The 23,044-nt window shown below is 37.6% G+C and overlaps 1 protein-coding gene across 1 annotated transcript in view; it reads left to right on the top strand.

The window, feature by feature from the left end:
- The first annotated feature begins 612 nt into the window (after positions 1-612).
- The window catches only part of anapc1 (anaphase promoting complex subunit 1), a 69,794-nt gene continuing 47,362 nt past the window's right edge, over positions 613-23,044 (top strand). The window contains exons 1-20 of the mRNA XM_041790186.1: positions 613-783; positions 2,199-2,438; positions 2,763-2,927; positions 3,044-3,086; positions 3,168-3,265; positions 3,558-3,637; positions 3,795-3,868; positions 3,958-4,103; positions 4,178-4,320; positions 4,913-5,044; positions 5,277-5,495; positions 5,842-5,937; positions 6,226-6,316; positions 8,259-8,324; positions 8,472-8,609; positions 8,899-9,042; positions 13,967-14,027; positions 19,267-19,322; positions 19,507-19,638; positions 19,755-19,829. Coding sequence (XP_041646120.1) covers positions 2,223-2,438; positions 2,763-2,927; positions 3,044-3,086; positions 3,168-3,265; positions 3,558-3,637; positions 3,795-3,868; positions 3,958-4,103; positions 4,178-4,320; positions 4,913-5,044; positions 5,277-5,495; positions 5,842-5,937; positions 6,226-6,316; positions 8,259-8,324; positions 8,472-8,609; positions 8,899-9,042; positions 13,967-14,027; positions 19,267-19,322; positions 19,507-19,638; positions 19,755-19,829 — 2,175 coding nt within the window. The 5' untranslated portion in view covers positions 613-783; positions 2,199-2,222. The remainder of the gene's footprint in view (positions 784-2,198; positions 2,439-2,762; positions 2,928-3,043; positions 3,087-3,167; positions 3,266-3,557; positions 3,638-3,794; positions 3,869-3,957; positions 4,104-4,177; positions 4,321-4,912; positions 5,045-5,276; positions 5,496-5,841; positions 5,938-6,225; positions 6,317-8,258; positions 8,325-8,471; positions 8,610-8,898; positions 9,043-13,966; positions 14,028-19,266; positions 19,323-19,506; positions 19,639-19,754; positions 19,830-23,044) is intronic.

Raw genomic sequence — 23,044 nt, 5'->3', positions numbered from 1 at the left:
GCTGTCATAGTTTAACTGGTGTTGGATTAACTGCTGCAATCTCTCAGAGTGGGCCACAGCATACGGAAGTTTGGGAAAGACTGCTTTAGTGTGTATGAAAGGAAGCAGAAAGAAGAAGGATGCAGTGTGGCTGGACAGACTAGTAAAGAAAGCTGGCTCTGAGCTAGTCTCTCTGGCAGAGAGAAGGACCCTGGATTAACTACTCTCCATCCCGCACAATGCTCGCCACACTCTAAACAGACCTTCACCAGGCAGAGTAGTGTGTTCAATGGCAGACTGCTGTCACAGCCCTGCCTCTCTGCAAGGCTTGGAAACCTTTTTTCACCATGCTTAAATTCCCCTCTAGGTAATTAAGTATAATCAGTTACGAATAACGGTGCAGTTGGTACTTGAAAAGACACATACAAGTGGTTATGGCCGTGAAAGAAACCGATCTATCACCATCAGGAAATGTTTATTCAAGACAAAAGCCACACATTTCCTGATGCAGCTTATTTCCTTTGGTGCAAATCCCCCCAGGAAGCTGTAGGATGGCTGCAGCCAATCAGCGCTGTCCTCTCATTGCCCCCTCTGTTGACTGGTTGACTGGAGGAGGAAGAGGATGTCGGGACAGCAAAGATGTCCGCGCTCATTTGAAAACTTGCTGTGGCCAAATCCACAGTTTGGCACCCTTTCTGATCTGTTTTAATGCTGGGACTTGTGCTGACGTTGTGTTCAAGAAAGACTCACACAAAGGAAGGAAAAGGACTCAGCGACAAGAGCCAGAATATTCCTTACTATCAGGTTAGCGGCTAAGTGTTTCCCTTCTCACACAGAGCTAGCTAAACATGACATGAGCTAACATGCTAGTCAAGCCGGTGACAGTAGCTGTGCTATGTAGGTGTAGGCGATAGTAATGCTAAAAGTTCTTTATAACTAGCCCCTTGGTCACAACGATTAATTTACAAAATGCTGAGACAGTATCCATCAGCTAGTGCGGCTTGTTTTGGGCTTACGATTGAGTAGAAAGCCAGTTAGCTGCTGGCAAATAGCATTTATTAGAGTTAAACAAAGCTCTTTTACAGTATGAACAATGATGAAAATCGGTTAGCTGCTGATTTGTATATTGTATTTTGCGTTGATTCGAGCAATGTAGACACCAACAGTGAGGGCATACGATTGCTTCGCTTGGTTTGCGGTAGTTAAAGTTCAGCTCGGCCAAAAGTATGCACTTCAAAAGTATGTCCTATCACAGTCAAGTCCGCCCGATTAATGTGTTTTTGCGTTAGCCTTTAATTATATTAGAAATGTTTTTTTTTTTGTTTTTTTTTTTAAATTTGGAAGCTTTAACACCATCAAATATTCATATTGTAAACTTCTATACTGTTTAAAAACGCATGTCTATTAACTTTATGAATGATTACTCTTTTATTGATATATTTATTTATTGATTAACAACAATCAGACAATAAAACAATTTACGGAGTTAATTTGATTGCCAAAAATGGACATATGTGATATGTGTTATGGCTTATGCCGTAGCTGATGGCATGCCACAAGGAAGCCAGCGCCATGCACTTCAAACCTTGGCAGACTTTGTCAGCCCAGAAAAGCTTTACTATGAGTGTGCTGATAATATCAACAATGACATATGTCATTGTTTTAAGTTCAAATACATCACAACGATGCGCTTATGTTATCTATAAACATATATTTTGTTATATCTATAACAAATAATAATAATTATTATTATTATTGCAGCCTGATGCTAGAGTTGGAAGAAAAAAACAATTTTATTCTCATTGATCTACACCCAGTACCCCATCTTGACAAAGTGAAAACCCAATTTGAGATTTTTTTTTGCAAATTTACAAAAAATAAAGAAAAACTTTATTATCACACTTACATAGGTGTTTAAACCCTTTGCAAAAAAGTTGAAATTCAGCCCATCTTCCTCCCATTTCTCCCAATCTTGGCTGAGATGTTTCTACACCTTAAGTGGAATCCACCTGTAGTAAATTAAATTGATTGGATATGATTTGTAAAGGCACACTTCTCTCTATAAGGCCTCACAGCTGACAATGATAAAAACCAAGCCATAAGGTCAAAGGAGCTGCCTGCAGAGCTCAGACAGGATTATTGTTGCAAGGCACAGATAAGGGGAAGGCTGCAAAAAAGTTCTAATTTTTTTTCTTTACTTCTTCCCCCATCGATCTTAGAAATAATGCTGATATCTGGAACTCATGTCGGAAGTCGTGTATGAAGAGACAGCCACGATGATTGCCGCAGGGGAATTGCAGTCGTTTGTCCCATTTGGCCGTGAGCACTGCAGGGACCATCCAAATGCCTTTAACCTGCAGCTCAGAGAACTCCAGCCTGCCTCCGAGCTCTGGTCCTCAGATGGTGCTGCCGGCCTGGTGGGATCCCTGCAGGAAGTCAGTCTGCAGGAGAGAGACAGGGTGAGCATGCATGATATTAGACTTTTTGTATACGCTGGTGAATATTTGTAAAACATGAATGAAGATGACTGTTGAGTCCAACAAAAATTTGATTTAGATAGTTCTTTGTTAGATTGTTCTTTTTTCTGGATACATTGTTGTGTTGCTCTGAAAATCCTGGTATCTGAAATTATCATAAAACTTGTCGTAATAGCTGTAAAATACAGTGCTGCTTTGAACAATTATTTTGAATTTCCTTTTTACTGATGAAAGTAGTTCTAAAATAGAAATACTATGTAGCTTAGTACAGTTTGTGTTATGTATTCCTTGTGCTTTTATCTACAGGAATGCTGGCAGCTTAGAAAGGGCTGTATTAGAGTCAGGGAGGAGGATGTGGAGTTTGAAGAGGAGCTCTATGCAGCAGGAACTGTGGTGATCTGGAGCCAGGGCAGTCGGACTCAGGCCTCCAGTGTCTACAAAGCTTTCACTGTTGATAGCCCAGTGCAGCAGGTCTGAAAAAACAAACTAAATTATGTAGCTAAGACAAAATGCACAGGACATATATTGTACATTTTTTTAAGTAACGACAGTGAAGAAGTTGACATTTACTTTCATTGTTTTTTCAGGCCTTATGGTGTAACTTTGCCGTACCTCAGAACAAAAAAGATGGTACAGTATTATTTAAATCTTTGCATTATAGTTCCACTGAATTTCAAAAAGAAGTATACTAATTTTACTCTTGCTTTTCAGAGGAGGAAGTAGAGCAGACAGTGTGTATTGTCCAGAGTAGCTGTATTAACGTTCACACTGTAACTGGGAAGGATTTTATCTCACCACTGCCCTTCCAGGTGAGGAACCAACTAAATCCTGTGAAAAAGTTGTATTTCACAAGGTGAAAGACAGCCAGTGTGACTGTGATTGGCTCTAACAACCTATGCTGTGTTGACCTATCATCAGCTATGTCAAGTCACAACCATGTGACCCTCTTCCAACCTTTTTTTTCAGTAATGTGTTTTGGCTTCTTGTGTAGAATCAAAAACACTGACAAAAATACAGCTTAGTCCCTCCAAAAATGTTGTCAGTTATAAAACTTAACATTAGTAAAAATGTGCCCTCTGTATCCCTGTTCTTTTCCTCTAGGTCTCAAATGTCTGGGCAACAAAGTTTGGACTTTTGTTAGAACGGAAAAACACAAGTGACTCTCAAATCAGTACCCCAGGGTAAACAGCAGCACTGCACAATCACACACATATGCATAGACTAAAGCTCATAAAACTTGTGCTCAGAACTAAACAAATGCTTAGTTCAGTGAAGACACACTTTAAAGCCTCTGTCATGTGGCAGACAACCAAGACACTAAGGTATTTGTCTTTTCAGGGAACCTCTGCCCACAGTGTTCAGCATGCTGCATCCCCTAGATGAGATCGCACCAGTAGTGTGCAAACCAACAGGTATGAGGACGCACTCTCTCCTTCTGACTTTGGGAAGTCACCATTTCTTTTTTTTCCCCACTGATTCTGTTCATGCGTTTGTTTTCCAGGTCTGTTTGAAGGCTCCCGTGTTCAGTATGCATCTGATGCCAACATGAAAATTGTGTTCAGCTGCTGTCAGCCCTCTTTGGTTATCTCATATGACACAGTACAGGGAATTCACTCCGTCTGGGCCCTGCGCAAAGTCACACATGATGTGAGTGATCAAACAGACACACGCCTGAGCTAACACAGAGACTTTAACCTAACCTCCAGCCTTTCATCCATCAGGAACGTTCTACAGTCCTGCGCTGTTCATCAGAGCCTGCTGGTACACCGCTGGGTTTGATGGCATCAGGGGTGCTGACTTCTCATCTCCGTAACATCTCACGCCTGGACTCACCTGGTGGGAGTGGTCTGACATCTGGAACAAGGTAATAAAAGTAGTCTGAGGGCTAGTTGATTAGTTGATAGAGCAGTATTTCAACTTGTGATGATGTTTTAGCTGTTACTGAACTATAAAGCATTAAAGCAAAATGATCTATATTCTAAGCTTCCTAAAATAATGGTATTTTGCCTTCTTTGACATATATTATTTTGAATTACTTGTCTTTAAGTTTTGGACTGTTGATAATTGACTTTCTGTTAGGCTGTGGAGATTTTAATGTTCTTTTTTAGTTTTATTCTGCATTTTAGATGTATTCCCAGTTGAAGCATAATGCACATCAGTTGATATGCAATATCTTTTTAGCTTTGATTTTTCATGAGAAGAACTTAAGACATCTTTACTAATAAATGTATAAACCCTAAAACAACCTAAATATGAACCCTGGTCAACTTGAATTGAAGTTCAATTAAATGCATGCATGCAGACTGAACAAAAAGAAAAATAAGCTTAAAACATTGATTAGAGCATATAGAGCATAAAAATGATTCAACTGGTGATTTGGCATTGGTTGGCCTTTGGAAGTATCTCTGTCCCTCTGCATGTTTTCTTACCCTTCCCTTGTTTTGGCTCATGTGCAGTTGTACTGTTGGTGCCAGCTCACCTCTCCACTACAGCGCTTTGCACGGTCACCCAAACAGGATCATGACCTCTTCACCTGGATTTCACTCTCGCATTCATTCCCCGAGTATTTCCAACATGGCTGCCCTCAGGTGAGTTTGAGTTTACCTCACAATGCTGGTTAGGTAAAGATTTAAAAACTCACATCATGCTGCAAGAGCATTAAACGTGGGTGTGTAATAACTTGTAAAATGCAACTGATCACTTGTTCAGGATCAATTAATGTAAGAAATAAAGCTGACATAGCCACAAGATTAGGAAGGTCAATGTTCCACATAGGTATTCTTCTGGAAATCCATAACACAGATTCATCCTGTTTTTCAGCCGTGCTCACTCTCCAGGTATGGCGGCTCCGTCCTTTTCAGGTGCAGCTCGATTCAACACATCTTTTCACAGCCCCTCCCTGAGGGGGCACCATGGTTTGTTGCCCTCTCCGAACAGCACGGTCAATGAAACAATGCTGGTGCCAGAAATGGAGCCGATTATACCTGACCTCTGCATGGAGCTGCTGTGGAGTGAGACAGTCACATCTGGCTGCCAACGGTAGGAACCAGTGCCAGATCTACTAATGCTTAACCTTTACAGGTATCATTCATTTTTACATAATCTAGTGTGAAATACCCGTAGAAAGTTTTATTTTAATATTTGGCTCGTCTTTAATAGCTTTTATTATACACCTGCTTTAATTCAATAAAACCAAGCTTCCCAGCTGTTTTTATCCTGACCTTTAGAAGACATAACCTTCAGGATATACTGGAAATAAATAATGCCTGCTAGAGGAAAATGAAACATACAACAAACTGACAGAAACTCCCTACTTGCTGCTGGGATTCATGTTGACCTTTGACAAAATCAAAAAGCATGACGCCTCCCTCTTTTGGATTTTCAGGGAGATGAGCAGCCAGGCATCCAAGGTTTTCCTGACCTCTGATCTCTGTGAGAACCATTACCTCTGTTTCCTGGTGGAGTCCCACCAACAGCTAAGGTCAGGAGACAAACACTATGTCGACTTGAAACAGACTCCACTGTAATTTGATTTATTTTATAGACCTTGTAGGCCCATAATTCTTGAAAATCTTAAATTATCCTTATTTATGCTGCAGTATGATGTACAAGTCTTTATGGAAACACTTTCAGCTCATGTCCAAAAAGACAACATTTCAACCACTTGCAAATATGTTAAATGTAGATTTCCTCTCCTCATTTGTATCTACAGTCATTCTGCAAAAATATTTCTTTAATTGTTTAAAATCTCTTTCATTTTTTCCCACAGATGTGTAAAGTTTATGGAGAGCAATGACACATCTCAGCTCATCTTTGCCTCTGTCACAACCATCCCAGCCAAAGATGCAGAGCCTCTGCTGGTAGATTATAATATTCATAAATCCTCTCATAAATAATTGCACAATTTGCTACATTACCTTTTAAGAAACCAACTTAATGAGATTATTTCCCAGACAACAATTATGAAAACAGGAGGTGGTGTTATAGTCAACATTTTTATTTTGTTTTCATAAAATAATCATTCATGATGCTTACAGTTTTAAGGTGTTTATTAAATTAGATGATTTTAGCCCATAATTGGACTTATGTATTAATTCAATTCTGCCTAATAATGCACCTTCCCGATTTATGTACTTTAACCCCTCAATATCATACAGACTAGAACAAACCCTCTCTTCAGTATGTTCTAAAAAATAAGCAAAATTAAATGAACACCTTACTGCAATATCTATGATATGATGCAATGCATGAATTGATAATACACAGAATGATATGAGACGGTACAAACAGTTTATTGTGTCTGTAGGTAAATTTCTGTTGTCAGATTTTGTGGTTGCCAGTTTGGTTCAGTTGTTTGAGCAGGCACCCACATACAGAGGCTATAGTACTAGACACACTGGTCCCGGGATTGATTCCCGGTCTCTGTTTGGTCCATTTCTTCTCCCCATCCTCTCCCCCCATATTTCCCGTCTCTCTTCAGCTATCCTATCCAAAAAAGGCAAAAAAGCCCCTGAAAAATATGGTTTCAGATTTTGCACACTTTCAGCTGAGTAAATAGTAATAATGATTTAAGAAATGTGGAAACTAACAGCACAGTCTCTGAGGACTGAACATTGCACCTTAGACATGCCACACATAGAGCATAATTCTCACAACTATTGTTAAAACCTCCATGAAGCTCTTGCTTTACTCTGTTGGCCTCAAGTGATGCTATTTTAAATCTAAAATTTGAATAAATATCATTTCATCTTTTTTAAGTGGTGTTTATTGGTGTATGAGGCATCAAGAGTAATACTCAGGTTGGCCATGTTAATTAAAGGGTGTGTGATGTACAAACTCCAAAAAAGCCGCAGAAACTGGTGTCTGGAATTTTTCCCTTTGATACAGCAACCACAATAAACAGTGATAAGTGACATAGATATATCAGCTCACGAGGCTGCAGCAATGAACATTTACGGACTCCACTGGTGTCTGACTATTTATTTGTGTTATCTGCATTCAGTCATTACTTAATTTGGCTAATTATTGTATGAGAAGTTGTGAACATTGCGTAGGAAGCGTTACTGTTTTCTCTTCAGTGCTTCGGATGTTTACCAGTTCCATTTGATAATTAGGTCTTTACTTGTTTCCATCATCTATAGAAACCATGGCTCGGTATATATTTAGATGAGCTTAATCTCTGCCTCAAAGGACTTTGTTTTATATCATCATAAGACCGGAAATCATAACAATCTGTCTTAAAGAAGGCCTGTCATCGATGAGCTGCACTGTGAAACTGAATAAATATAGCCTAAAATTGTGTAACTGAATTATAGTGCATAGCTTTTGATTTACTTCTGCAGGTTTGGATGATTAGAATGATGATTTGTATCAGATTAGGTTTTATGTAATCAGCATCATCAGTCTGGAGCTATGGCTACAGCTCTAAATTTTGGCATTTTTTGATAAATTTCAGATTCCATTGCTTGTCACTATTAATTACCTAAGTTAGCATCATACGATCACAACAACATCAGGATCTGATATTGAGAGAAAGCAGAAGTTTGGATCAAACATTTCTGGAATTATTTTGTAACTGTTGGCTTTTCCATTGTCTAGGACATTTGAATATAATTTAATAATTATAATAATAATTTATAAAATTATGGTGTTTTTTCCAACTTTTTGACATTTTCATTTTAAAGACAAAAAATGTACGAATTGATAAAGAAAACAATCAGAGATTTTATCATTAATTACAATAAGTGATTGTTGTCGCCCTTTTTGACTTCACGTTTCTGATGGTTAAACTTTGATCTTCAGAGTATTGATGCCATGCTGGTTCTGGAGGCCTGTGGCAGTCTTGTTCTCTACACAGGGATCACCAGGGTAAGGAGAAACCAAAATCCAAATTTTGATAATCAGTCAGTCCAACAGGGCTGAAGATGACAGCTTTAAATCTATGGATCACTTGAAAACTTGCTATTTAAATTAAATGGCAAGAGAGCTCAGACTTCTGTCTTGGTGTTTCTTTAGGTCAGCAAAGTTTATGTCCCCGGCCTGCTGTCACCCACCTTCAGCCTCACCAACCACATCTCCCATGTCAACACTCCGCTGGATAACGCCAGCACGCCTGCTAACGCTAGCAGCAGACACCTACAAAGACTGGATGAGGTACTGACATACATTGTAAACATACTTGCATTTGGTCTTACTTTTTCCTTGTTTTATTTGCTCACAGATAATTGGTTTTCCTCTTTTCCACTGTTAAATTCACTGTCTGAGAGAAAATTTGATTTATACTTTTTTCAAAAACTATCTGCAAGAAATAACCAGAAAATCATTTATAATCCAAAAGTTTAGTATTTACTATCAGAGTTCTTACCTGATCCTGGCTACTTAATTTTCTTTCCCATTCTCTCTCTACTTTTTCGTCACCTCTTTTTTTTGTTCTGTCTTCTAGGCTGCTATGCCTTCACCAGTGTCGGGGCATAGGGGGCCAAATATTAAACACCATGAAGCTTCTTTTTTGGAAGATTGCATTTCTCAACAAGCTCCACCCTACATTCATGCTCTGAGGGACCCTGTTTGCAACCGGGTCACACTGGTAGGTTTCTGTGAGTCTCTTGTCTATGTGTGCTGATAGTTCCAAGAAGGCATTCGATTCCCTGTACATTTTTCTTGCTTCAGCACTCTGACATGTAGAAGTTACTGTTATGTTGAAGTTAGTGCTATCTGTTTTTTCCCCCTGAGTTGCTAGTATGCACCTGAAATAGGTGTTTAAGTGCATAAACAGTAGTCTCTAAAGGGATCATGCTCTCATAAAAATAACTTGTTGAAACATGCTGAATTACTGGATAAAGGTCTGATCTGTGGTATCTTAAGTAAGGGTTAATGCCTGACGAGGTGTCCAATTATCAGGGATTAATGGACAACTTGGAGGCCTGAACCATCTGATGCACAGCGGAGGACGGTTGCCTCTGCGAAGTCCATTAATCCCTGATAATTCGAAACCTTGTCAGGCATTAACCTGTTTATACCGTGGTCACTTGCTAACAAAAATAATGAATAAAACTACTAATTTATGATTTCATATGTTTTGTGATCAAAATAGAAAGTTTTTACTAAAGCAACAGTTGCTTTTCCCTAGCGAACGCCTGAGGGCCTGACTAATAACTGGAATAGCCATTCCAATCCCATAACGTTCTTAGGGAATGTAAAAGGAGAAAGAAAAAAAGGAATCTGGAGTACTGGAACTGATGGACTGGCCAAGTCAAAGTCCGGATTTGAATACTATGGAACAAATTTGGGATTTAGTAGATTTAAAGATCGATGACACAAAAGTTTCATCTAAAGAAAGTCTGTGGGAACAGCTAGAAACTATTTGGAACTCAATAACAAAAGAGACTGTGGAAAAGTACATAAAAACAATGCCAGCAAGAATGCAAGCTGTTATCAAGGCCAAAGGAGGCCATACAAAATATGAAGTTTTTGGTTATTCTGTGTGTAAAAGGACTATTTAGTTGTTTCAGTTTGTTATTTGCCAAATAAATTACAATAACATTTTTAGTTTTAAACAAGTTTTTGAAAGATTTCCTCGTTTTTATGACAGGTGGTCTAATAAATTTGTTAAGCACTGTTGAAAATAAGATTGTCTTACGTTACTGGTCTTTAACCTGGAGTCTGTCATTTTATTTATGTCAGTTAAAGGTACAGTGTGTAAAAATGGGACTATCAACATCTAACAGTCAATTCTGGAGTGTGATGCTCATTTTTCTGGTGATAACTGTGGGAACCAGTGAAGTTTAAAAATCAATACATACTTAACTGTTATTTGGTTCCTTCTGTGGTGCCATAGAAACAGGCAAAATGCAAAAATCCAAGATGGCAGCGTCCTTGGAGGGGACCCTCCCTATGTATGAATAAAAGGCTTATTCTGAGTTAATTTAAAACATAAATTTAAAAAATGTGTTATCAGATGTCAACACTAATTTAGATCAGTCTACTTATAAATGTTATGTTTCATTTTAACCAAGCTTGTTTTGCTAAATGCTAATAGGCTAAATATTACACACTGCACCTTTAAGTGATGGTTGATGCCGGTCCGCAGGCTCTTTAGGCTGGCAGAGCTGTACTCCCTGCTCAGAAGATATGACTGTCTTGGGTTGCTATAGTCACTCCTAACGGAGTAACGGCTAACGGCTACTGCACATTAATTTGGAACTGTGTAATGATTTTTTGACCGGAGCTACTTGTGAAGTTCATATGGTGTCCATACATCAGAAGTTAATGGACACCAATGGAATTTCCAGAGCCAATCAGAATCGAGTATTCACCAAGACCATGGTATAAGTTGTATTAATCAGGGCTGATTAAGGTATTTAATCACCAACCTGAACCCTTCCAAACATGGAAGGAAAGCCAAGGAGAGGTGTCTCTGGAGATTAGAAAGAAAATTATAGGCAAACATGTTTTAAATTAAGAGTTCCATCATTTTTGTCCAGGCCAGTTTCTTTTTTTTTTTTTTTTTTTTTTTTTTTTAATAATTCTGTTGAACCACAATTCAAAAGCAATGTGTGATTTGTATCAGTGAATTCTAGTAAATGTTTATTTATTATTACTTTTTTTAGTTTCACGTTATTTAAGTGACCTTTGTGTTTTTTCTTTAATGTAAGGATACTAACAATTTTGTCCGTATGTTTGAGAGAAAACTGAATGCTGTGCTAGCAGCATTAGCAGCTGAGATGATAATGACTGATGAGGACTGAGAATTGCTGTTAAAGTAGAGTTGCTCTTAGGTTCAGTTGAACTTTTCTAAAGTAAAGAATAGCTGTTGATAGATGAAGCAGTTGTACATGGGTAGATCCACAGCAGCAAGCCTTTGATGTACATGATAACAGTGTGTTTACAATTCGCAGCAACAGCCATGTAAACTGATCTTGGTAATACTAGCATTAGCAAATATAATGGTAATGATGAAAAAGTTTATATAAATACATAAAAGTGCTTGTAGCAGTTCCAGTTGAGCTGTTCTAAAATTCCATTAAACATTAAAAAAAAATAAAAATAATATATATATGATATATGTGAGGCTGGTAGGGCTGACAGCTTCCATCTGATTGGTCGATTGTTTGGTCGAAAGCTTTTATCCGACCAATATCACCCTGGGCAGCGAGTCGTCCCCCTCTCCTGTCCCCTAACGCGCTGACAGAAGCGCTAGTGTGCAGCTGACTGATCTAGAGAGACGTGCTGCTGGGGGCCAGAGGAGCAATGAAGCTCCCGGAAATACAGGTAGAGAAGCACACAAAGCTACGCAGAGTGGGATATTTTCTGATATTTTTACAGCATTAACGCTCAGAAACAACGCATCTTCAACTCGTCACAAAGTTGCAGGCTGTTTGTATTGAAATGGCGCTGCTGAGTGTCTCTGCTCTACCCTCCCTCACAGCATTGACTCCCACGGTCAGCTTTATTCACCTGTCTGCAAATAGGCTGCATGGTATCATCTCCTTTTATAATGTCCTTAAAGTGTTCATGTTAGCATTAGCTTCTCTTACATACAGACAAGAAAGCAGGGGAGATAAAGGACGATGTCTGCTGGTCATTAAGTCCTGACGGGCGAACTTTTTCCCTCTCATCTCCTTTAATAAACGCTGCATGTTGTCTGCTTTATGTTCGTAAATGACACGGCGCGGGCTGGATCAAGCAATCCTGTCAATAGTTACTGTTATAAATGAATGAAAAACAATGATCTGAGGTTATTCTGTAGGCTGTATGAGTTTAAAGAGTTACTGCGCTGGGATCACGGAGATCAAAGGCATGTGCGTCTCTCGATTAATAATTTTTTTTAGTACAACATGATTAGCCTAAAACTATATATCAATGCTTCAAAAGGATTGTTATGTTCATTTAAGGATCATTAAGAGTACCAAGCAGATACGGTAAAGCTCCTGTATGGATGAAACTGGTCCACAACGAGGTGATTTTTTAAAATGTATTCATTTGTTTATTTATTTTATTTTTTATTTTTTACCTGGACGACCAGTCTATTGGTTGATGCCTGGGTGCGATTTTGGTTGACCAAGTTTTTCTTTGGTTGACTACAGCCCTAGAGGCTGGTAAGTTGCAGTAGTTGGAGTTGGGTGGGTCCACAGCAGCCGGTTGTCCACACCAACAAACTTAAGCGGATCCAAGAGACTTGAGGTCCGAGGAGCTCCCAGAAAGATAAATGGTTATTGACTTAAGTGGTACATAACGATTCATAGTTGGTGATGTGCATTAATATGACATGCATGCATACAAAGATAAAGAAAGAGAAAAGCTCCTGTGATGTTTTTTTGGAACCCATATTTAGAAGCTCATCTGCAACAGAAAGTAGAAGTGCCATTCGAGGACCTTCAAGTCATTTATAGAAAATGAGGGTCTCTTTCAAGGTGCTGTTACTAAAGAGTGGTTTTGCTCAGGCCCATTCATGTCACACTTTTTTTTGACAGACTTGAGCCTGTTGGGATGCTACATGATGCACTCACTGAGAGAATGTCAGGAGTTTCTTTTTCATGCAATCACAGTTAAATGAGCACGGCATGTGTTTATGAAATATGTGGTACACTTTGATGTGCTGACAGGAATGTATCAGACTTTCACTATCAAAAATTAACCTGTGTAAATAAAATAACCTTTATGTTTAAAGCCTAACATGTTTAATATACTAGTAAACGACAATGTAATACATCAAAACAAACAAGCATATAACTATACTGTTGCGTCTGATTTGCACAACTGGAGTGCTGCCTTGGTTTTTGTGATTGTTTTTTCAAAATGACATAATAACAAGAATTCTGTCATTGGTAAATGGTCAAGTTAATCAAGTTAAGGAAACAATGCTTCGGGTTAATTTTATTTTAGTTGTGTTGTGTATGATTTTTTTCTGAAAAGCTAAGTTAATATTTTATTTGTTTAACCAGAGACAAAAACAGGTTGTATTTCTGTCTTACATTCATTTATTTTTAAACCTACTCACATCATCAGGCTCTCACTGAAAGTTTGAAAAAGGTTTTTTCAGCAATAATCTCAACAAACAGAAATGTATAATGTAAGCATGGTGAATGTTTAACTAGACCCCCAGTCTGTGTTATGACATCACTGATTAGGGTGATTGAAAGTTTAATCTGATACAGAGTGGCAGAGAAGGCGTCGAATTACTGCACACACCAATTTATTTTTCCATTTAGATGGATGTTTGCTTATCTGCAGAGAGATTTCATCACCTTGTGCTTAACAATCAGCCTTTTTTCACAGGAGATATTTTGACACGTCACAGGTAGAAAAACACAGGTGTAAATAATCTGATTAATAATTCCATTCAGCCGTTTCCATTTTAGGGTCTTGATAATGATGCATGTAAGGTATGAGATTATCTGCTGCTACACTCGACTTGATGTAACAGTCACGGTTCACCTTATATTACACAGCACTGATACAAAATTTGACTTTGTGTGCAGATTGAATTTGTGAACTCTCTCTCCCTGTAGGAACTAAACAGTGGTCCAATGCTGAGGATCTCAATCCCAGAGATTGCTACTTCAGAGCTTGGTGAGAAACCCACACACAGACACTCTTTTAGGGGTCTCTTCATGCTAATATTGCGATCTCTTTTTTTTTTAAAGATGAACAGACACTGACGTGAGATAGATGCATGAAACAAATGCGCTGCCTTAATTCTGTTAAAGAAACATGTTACTACAGCTGCTGTTGATCAGTACTGTTTTGCTCTCTGTCATTGAACATAAACTTTTTGAATGAGCCTATAAACACACAAGCACACACAGACGGCTGAGTCAGAGCAGTTCGGCCCAGTAAATTAGGTTTGAGAGCTGCCCTGCATTGTTACACAGTGACGTATAATCTTGATGTATTAACAAGGCCATTACAAGACACACACATCTGCACACACCACACACACACACACACACACGCTCACAAGTGCAACATCTTACTGGTAATGATTAAGCCACAGCATTGCTGACGTTTTCATGTACACTGAGAGGGAAATCAGATACTTAGGGAAAAACCATTGTTTCTTGTATGCTATTTTTAAAGCATTGGCTTTTAAATAACTACCTGTAAAAATACTTTGAACACATGACTTGATGTACCTCTAAGCTCATGTTAAAAGGTAACTAGACTCCAGAGCTTTGGTTAAAGTGAATCTACACCGGAATTTCAAAAAATGCATTTATATTACCTCTTGAATGTTTTAAAGCCTAGAATGCATTCAGATAAAACAGCCAACTCAAACTAAAACACAGAGTTAGACAAAAACATAAACAAGGTAATTTTCCTCTAAAGGGGATGATGATGTGAGATGGTACCAGCATAGCCAATAGAAAAATTCAGCTGCAGTAGCCAGTTTTCAACCTGTAGAGGACAGTCACATATCTTACACAAAATGAAAGACTCAAAACTGTGCTCAAATGTTGAGACCTGAACTATTCAGCAACACTAGTTAATGCCAGTATGCATAATTTTTCAGATGACAATCCCCATAATTTTTTTTATAATGACAACAAACTACAACATTTAAAAGAGAGAGGACATTTTTTGATTGCTACCTAATGCACCATTTATAAATTTTGCCAGCAGGAGATTCAATCAAAACATTAACAAAAGATGGTTAGAATGATTTGAAAAAATAGTCTTACTGCAATTTTCCCCCCAATATTGTGATTTGCTGGTTATTTTAAAAATTTCTTGTCTTAAGTGTTTCTCAAGTAGCAAGAAATAAATCATTCTGTATTGTAATGAACACAAATTTTGGTAGATTAAGCGAAGGCTGAACAATTCCGAAAAAATATATAATTGCAATTATTTTGACTCTTTGTAAAATTGTATATGAATGTTTTATTAAAGAGAATGATTATTTTATGTCTTTCTCATGTTTAAAAAGACAGATGTATATAAAAATAAGGAAAAGAGGCTTTCTTTGCTATTCTGTAACTGTTAGATAAAAAGGACACTTGAATTATTGCATGATGAGTAGAGCATAACATCTCTGCCTTAAAAAATGTATTAAACTGGTACGTATGACACTATTTTTAGGTTAAAGAATTATCGTATTTTCTGCAGTTTGAAAATTGCAGTAGGCCATATTTTGATTATATCTAAATTTGATTAATTGCCCAGCCCTAGCAGAAATGCTGTGCTGCTCTCCGCTGTCCAAGATACAGTTGTTTCCTGCCTTTTTGTTTTAAATTCAGAACTCTGCTCAGTAATAGACTACACCTCATAAGGTGTATTTACTAAACAGTAAACCATGGTTATCATTTCATGGATGTATTTCACATACTGAGGGAGAAAGGCTGGTAAAAGTGTCCTACCTGGTTCACACTGTGAACTCCTTGCAAAGTATTTTAGGTTTACTTGATGTCAACTAGGAAGGCCATTTTTAACACATCTTCTCCCTCATTATGTGAAAGTCATCCATGAAGTGAAAACAGTGGTTTTTCAAAATAACTAGTAAGTGGCCAAAACTTAGCCATCAAGTCTCTTCTTCTTGATCTGAAAGGGCTTCACGGTTGGGTTGGTGGTTGGGAGAACAAAAAAGATGAATGAGGAACAGCAACAGAGCAGCAGCTCCTAGTAGCAGTCCAGTCTTCCTAATGTAGCAGACATCCAGCATTTCCACAACAACAATAAACATATTGTGCCTGTCATGAGAGCTCTTTCATAGCAGCCACTATGAACACACTAAAGAGATTTTTTTCTCACAGAAAATGATTTTACATTATAGTTATCCCCTCTTTATCAAAATATCATCCTTATAGGTCTTACAGCAAAATTATTTTGTCCATCTCCATAAACCAAGTCTAAATGTTCTTAATTTACCTTTTTGGATCCTTTATCTCTGACCCAAGGGAATGAGGATAAGTAGACTTATCACTTTTATTCATCCACCTGTTAACTCTACAGTGTTTTTCTATGCCTTACATTTTGATTGATTGCATGTCAGATTTCTGGCATAGAAAAGTCAGTTTAGTCAGATGGGTAGTTTGAATTTCCTTTATATATCTGTAGCTACTTTTTCAATGGAATTCAAATAACAAAGTTCCTAATGGAAAAATAAATATAATTTGTTTTTTGCCTCTTTAAGTCTAGTCTTGTCTCTTGTCTTCATTGTTAAAGGGATACTTCAAAGTTTTGGCAAATTCGCCCATTGCCGTAATCCCTATAGTCGTACTAATAGGTTTGTTAACTTTAGTTGTCGGTGCAAGCTATTTTTGGATCGGCGGTGCTGAGATAGGGGCTGCTCAGCTAACACTATGGTGTCTTATGGTAATTCCGGCTTTCCCTCATCAAACTCATCAAATACACAATCCAACAACTCCAAAATGCTCTCGTGGACAAGTTGTGACCTGCACATTCACCACGCTATGTAATAATAACTTACAATTATGTAACATTACAACATATAAAGCAAATACTCAGAACTATTTCTTGAGGCGGAGTGACACAGTGCAGCAGCCATGTCTGGAAAGTAGTTCTGGATTTGCATTTACCTTTAAGACATCTCCGTCTCATAATGTTCCATGATTATTTCATAGTGTGGTGAATGTGCAGGTCACAACTTGTCCACAAGAGCGTTTTGTTGTTGGATTGTGTATTTGATGAGTTTGATGAGGGAAAGCAAAAAATACCATAAGACACCATAGCATTAGCTGAGCAGCTCCTATCTCAGCGCCACTGATCTAAAAATAGCTTGCACCGACAACTAAAAGTAACAAACCTATTAGTAAGACTATAGGGATTATGGCAATTGGCGAATTTGCCAAAATGTTGATGTATCCCTTTAAGCCGTAGGTCCTCGGATAGGTCCTCGGATCTGTTTAGGTCTCCTTTGACTATAAACTTTCAAGATTTTTGATCTCTTTTTGATCCCAGCCTGTTGAAGCTCACACTTGGCTTCTTTTTAAAGTGTTCAATATCACTAAGGTGTTTGTGTTATTCTGTCTACCTTTATGTCCCTGCCATGTGATGCTCCCTATTGTTTAGTAATTGATCGTACAGACGAGTCTTTCTCCCTCTAATGAAATGGCATTTATCCCCCTCTTCTTTGACCTTTCCCACTGTGGATGTCCAATTAAGAGCACCCGGTGATGTTGATTAGGAATCTGATTGGTCAGAGTCGTTTGGAGACACAGTAACAGTAATTACTGTTGTAGGGGTGACTCTTTTTTTAAATTTCCTTTAGGGTTTTAGGAAGTTAATGAGAAGAAAAAAAACCTTGCTATAGGTTAAAAGCAAAAGAATTCATTGTGAGGTTCAATTCATGTAAGGTTCTCAGCCAAATCTCTGGACAAAACTATGTTAAAAGAAAGGCAATCTGGCACCCAGAAAAGTCTGATTTATTTCCTTAATTAATAATCTATGTGTTTCTGTGCCCCAATTTTAGAATGTATAATTAAAGAACTCTAGAGAATAAAGTCCAGTTTACTGTATTTGTAAAGTCAGCCATTTCAGCCCAAGTTCTAACTATCAGACTATCTAAATATTATCCCTCCACATAACATACAGACAGTATTCTCCAGATGTAAAGGTGCATGGAAAGATAAGTCTGTATAAAAAACCTACATGCTGTAGATCATGTTCCTAGGGATACACTGTTACTGCATTTTTCCAGACCAAGTAAAAGTACTAATGTTTGGGCGCTCACTGATACAGAGCACAGATATAAGTACTTAATAATACCATAACTGTTCCTAAAATTATTTTGAAAGTTTGTTTTGTCTTTATAAGATGTGTGCCATCCCTCCTCTTGACAATTAAACAGTGCACAGTTTTCTATCTACACCACTTTTGGCATCACAGTAAAATTTTAAATATCACCAAGCTGCAGACATTGCTACATAGTCTCATAATATGAGACGGACATTATGCTTTAAGATGATACAGAGTTCCTCTTCTGCAGTGTTTTATGAGTATTAGTACTTAGGCTTGGTATTAGCAGTGATACCCAATACTGGTATCGGTATCTGTGCATCCCTAATTTTTTACTGGAACTGGGATCAGCACATGGGAAAACCAGGATGTGAATTCAAGTGAAGAAACTCTAGCATAGGAGGGATCACCAAACCTAAACTTAATTGAAGCATACAGTAGCTTCATCTGAATCATCTGTGCCAAATTAAGGAAGTTACTTATAAATACTATCCAGTAGTTATTATTTTATTTCCCTTCAAAGTATGGATAGAAAAAATATAAACTGGAGTGTCCAATTGAATTTTCTAACAATAAGTTTTAGGGGGAATACAATTCTTTTTTTTTTAGTTAATTAAAAAGAGAAAGGAAAATGAGGTGAAATGTTTGGGATAATGTCCTCAATAAACCTTTACATTTTTCCATGGAGACCCCACCACCACTTATATCTTAGTAAAGCGAAGCCCCCCCCAGCACCCACACAAATAATTTCATTGTTTTCATTTCAAAAGTCTTTGTGTAATCTATTCATTGAAGGTTTTACCTTGATAATAATTACCATGTGTGAATCTAATTTTGACAAACTCAAAGCAGACAAAGCCCCACAGCCCCCTAAGATTTTTATGGCCCCCTACCTCCCAAAGGGGGTCCTGGATCCCAGGTTGGGAACAGATGCTTTAGACAACCAGGGAACCTCTCTGTTTACCTGCTTAGTAATAGGATTTTGATAGGATATGGAAGTTTTTACCGTCATTTTTTTTTAGTATGCATACCTTGAAATTGCAGCTTGTATTTTTCTTATGTTCACCTCTTTCCTCTCTGTCTTTTCTGTATTCCTTTTTTCTCTAATTTGTTTCAGTGAAAAAATGTCTTCAGGCAATTCGTTTCATCCTGCCCAAAGAAGCTGCCATGAAGGTTTGTAATTTTGGTGTTATAATAACAAAAAAGATTGCAAATAAATCTAATCGATTATTGTTTTTTTGTTTTGATAGAATAAAGTAGTTGTGCTGCAATAACGGATGTTTTTCTTCTTTCATTTTAGTTGATCTCATATTAGACAGATTTACCATGTTATGTTGTAACCCATGTTTTTGTTCAGGTTTTAGTGAAGTGGTACAACATCTACAATGCCCCTGGTGGTCCCAGTGCACATGCTGAGTGGAACCTGTTTGTCACATGTTTTATGACGCTGATGGGCTACAACACAGAGCGTCTGACTTGGAAACAAAATGTGAGCCAGCTGTGGATGTGTTTTCTATTCTTATCTTGCAAACCATATTGAATTTTCTTTACTCACTCACTCACACACCCACTGACATGTGTTGACCTTGCTCTCTTTTAATGCAGCTGCATTTTGAAGTGCCTCTTTCTCCAGTGATTGCAGCCAAGAAGGCTCGGCCCTCTGACGGAGGCTCTGATGAGGTCTGTGACTATTCTGATCTTTCTTGATGTCACAATAAGCACATGGTTTATCTTGAATGCTAGTTTTAGGAAGCATGCAGACTTGTATGCTCTAAAGGGTACTTACATGTTTAATTGTTTTGGCTGAATTTTTTTTTTGTGACAAACACACAAAAGAATGCTTCATTATCAGAAAACATGTTAAAGTTTAATGCTCCAAACTGCCATGACTGCCTAGAAAAGTATACTAATCCTGCTTTTCTTTTTCCTTTTTAACATTTAGTTTGACCAGAAAATGCAGTAAAAGTTTATAAACCTTTTAAAAACTTTTGTTATTTTCCATTAAAGAAATTAGAAATGATCTTGTTTCAGCTTTGATGAGATTCAAAGCCAGCATCAATTTAGTTGCTCTAGCAGTTTCACAAAGAAAGGTTAAGGACTTGAAAAATTCTTTTAACTACACAACTAAAAAATATGATTTGCACTGATGCTGAAACAATCTTTATAGTCCTTTCCTTGTGTCATGAAGCCCTGTCAAACAATCAGTTTAATTGGAAATGCACTGATTGACCAGCTGATGACTGTAATTTACTGCCTGTTTGGTTGAGATTGGTATCTGGCCAGTCGTCCAATGTATAGCCGATTCTGAGTTGAAACACGAACACGACAACCACATGTACACAAGCTAACATGCCAGCAGTGTGGATGTGAGGTGCCAATCAGCAGGGGCAAACACGCATTGACACACTGGAGGATAAACACTGACCCTGACAGATCTGTGCATACCCACTGTCTCTAAGTTTGAGCAGGCTCCCACTGTCTCTCTCTTTCTCTATTCCTCTCTCCCTCCACAGGGCTGGGTGAGTCAGAGTTTACACTCGACTTTTTTTTTTTATCAAAGGTCAGTTTGGCTGGCAAGTCTCCCCGATTTCAGCCATGTAGAAAAAAATTACCAGACAAATGCTTTGGATAGCCATATATGACTGTGTTAAAACCATTTAATTCATCAAGTTTTAATGAGTCAGTAAAGCCAATATTTACCAAAATTAAGAAATCATATAAGTCAGCGTCAACATAAAACAACCTTGCCTGCCACCACAATAAAATAATAAGATGGTAATGAATTGATTAGAAACCTGCCAAATTTGTGTTTTTGCATTTGATAAAAAGCGAATAAAATAACTTAATACACATGTCTAATATACATAAACAGCCCCAAAGGACACAAAATAACTAAATAAAGAACTGGATATAGATATGCAAGGGGGCAGCTGGCTTAGTCTCTTTAATAGAATAAGGGGTCAATCCCCAGTTCGACATTTTTTTTAAGTATTTTTTGGGCCATTTTGCCTTTATTTGATAGGACAGCTGAAGAGGGTTGGGAAATATTGGGAGAGAGATTGAGGGAAGACATGCACCAAACTTCGTTGAAATGGGGGATCGACCCCCATGACCAGTGTGTTGAAGCCTCTGTACACGAGCACCTGCTCTACCCACTTAGCTAAACCGGCCCCCCTCCAGCTCAACATTTAACACAATATTGCTCTCAATGCTAAATCAGTGGCGTGTAAATGTGCATGAATGCGTATATTTGGTTAGTTAACAATAGTCCTGTGGAATGATTTAAAATTTTAATTGCAAGTAATCTCAGATTCTGTAGTAAATTGTAATTACACTTCATTTTTGGTTGCATTTTGATATTCTTCTTTATACATTTAAATCTGTTTTTGTTTCATTATAAAGTTTTGTGCTGTCTTAAACTAAGGGTAAATGACTTCCTGTTTGGATACAGACCTACTTTTATTTTTAAATTGAATTGAGACATTGGGGAGCAGCCTAATACATTTATGACTGACCTAAATTAGTGGTGATTATTGCATAATGCTGACAGCCCTTTTTAATACTGATGGCCACTCTACCTAGCAGCCTATGCTGCCATTGTGTGAATGTGGAGTGAATGGGTAAGTGTCACCTGTGCTGTAGAAAGTACACTGAGTAATTGGATGACTAGAAATGTGCTATATGTTTTACCATCTGCAGAAGCTTGTGTTACTTCCAGTTGTATTAGCTGGTTATTGTGGGACACTTAAATACAGCTTAGGTCAAATTTGTTTTAGTTTGAACATGAGCATAAAATCAGAATGGGCAGAAATCTTTATTGGCAGGTCAGATCTGGGAAACAATCTTGAAAAGAACTGCAATCAGTGTGTCTCTGAATTAGAATTGTATATTTTCTTGTGGGTTTAAAATGTTTAATATAACTTCATGATGAAGGATCAGCCCTGTCATGGGCAAACTTTACAGGCTGAAGGGCACAGTTTTAATGTGTCTTACATAAACATGTAACTGATGCAGAAAAATGACTGTCATTACACGCTCTCTTATAGGAAATACCCCAGAATAAATGTTGAGGGTTGTTAAGTAATCTGTGTTTGTGTGTATTTTCATCAGAGCAAAACTTAGCTAACAAATGTCAAACAGCTGGAGGCACTGGCTGGGATCTGTGTATGTGTTTGTGTGTTTCACCTGAGGAACAGCATGAGTCAGATTTAACTGAAGCGTGCAGGATTCCCACAGATCCTGGAAACCTAGAGAATAGAAGAGTAATTTGCCAGGTTCACGGTAGCTCACAGCAGTTTAATAAATCACTTAATTGTTCCGGTAGGAGGCTTGAATATGGCATAATAAACTCAACTTCTTTCAGAGGGGATAGGTTTGATCAGTCCTTGAAAACAATGACATTTTTCGTATGAAAAGTTTCAACACTGTATTTTGAGCAAGAAAATGTATATCTGTTATAATGTAATATTATGGAATTGTAAGATACAGGCATAATAATTGATTGTTTATAATTTTAATAATGAACTGTTTTTACATAGCTTTTGCTAAGTGAGAGCCCATTAGTCTTTAAAAAAAGACAAAGAACACACACTGTTAAAACAAATAATAATATATATATCAAGAGAGATAGATATGTAGAGAGGCTGATATCGATATAGATTGCCATTGTGTTTACATTTTTCTGTGATCAATTTCTCACAATATTAAAGAATGTAAGATATATTATTTTACTAGTAAATTATTTATTTTTCTGGCTGAAGGGGCATCATGAAATATGTCATGGAAAATGAACCCCTATTAGTGTGCGACGTCTGATATCCCTTCATTATTCTGTGACGTTTTGTTGGTTTTGCATCTAAAGTTTATGCATAAATGAACATAACAAACTACTAATT

This window comes from Cheilinus undulatus, linkage group 6 (assembly GCF_018320785.1).
Source record: "Cheilinus undulatus linkage group 6, ASM1832078v1, whole genome shotgun sequence".
In the NCBI taxonomy this organism is placed as follows: Eukaryota; Metazoa; Chordata; class Actinopteri; order Labriformes; family Labridae; genus Cheilinus; species Cheilinus undulatus.
This window is presented reverse-complemented; position numbering and strand designations above follow the sequence as displayed.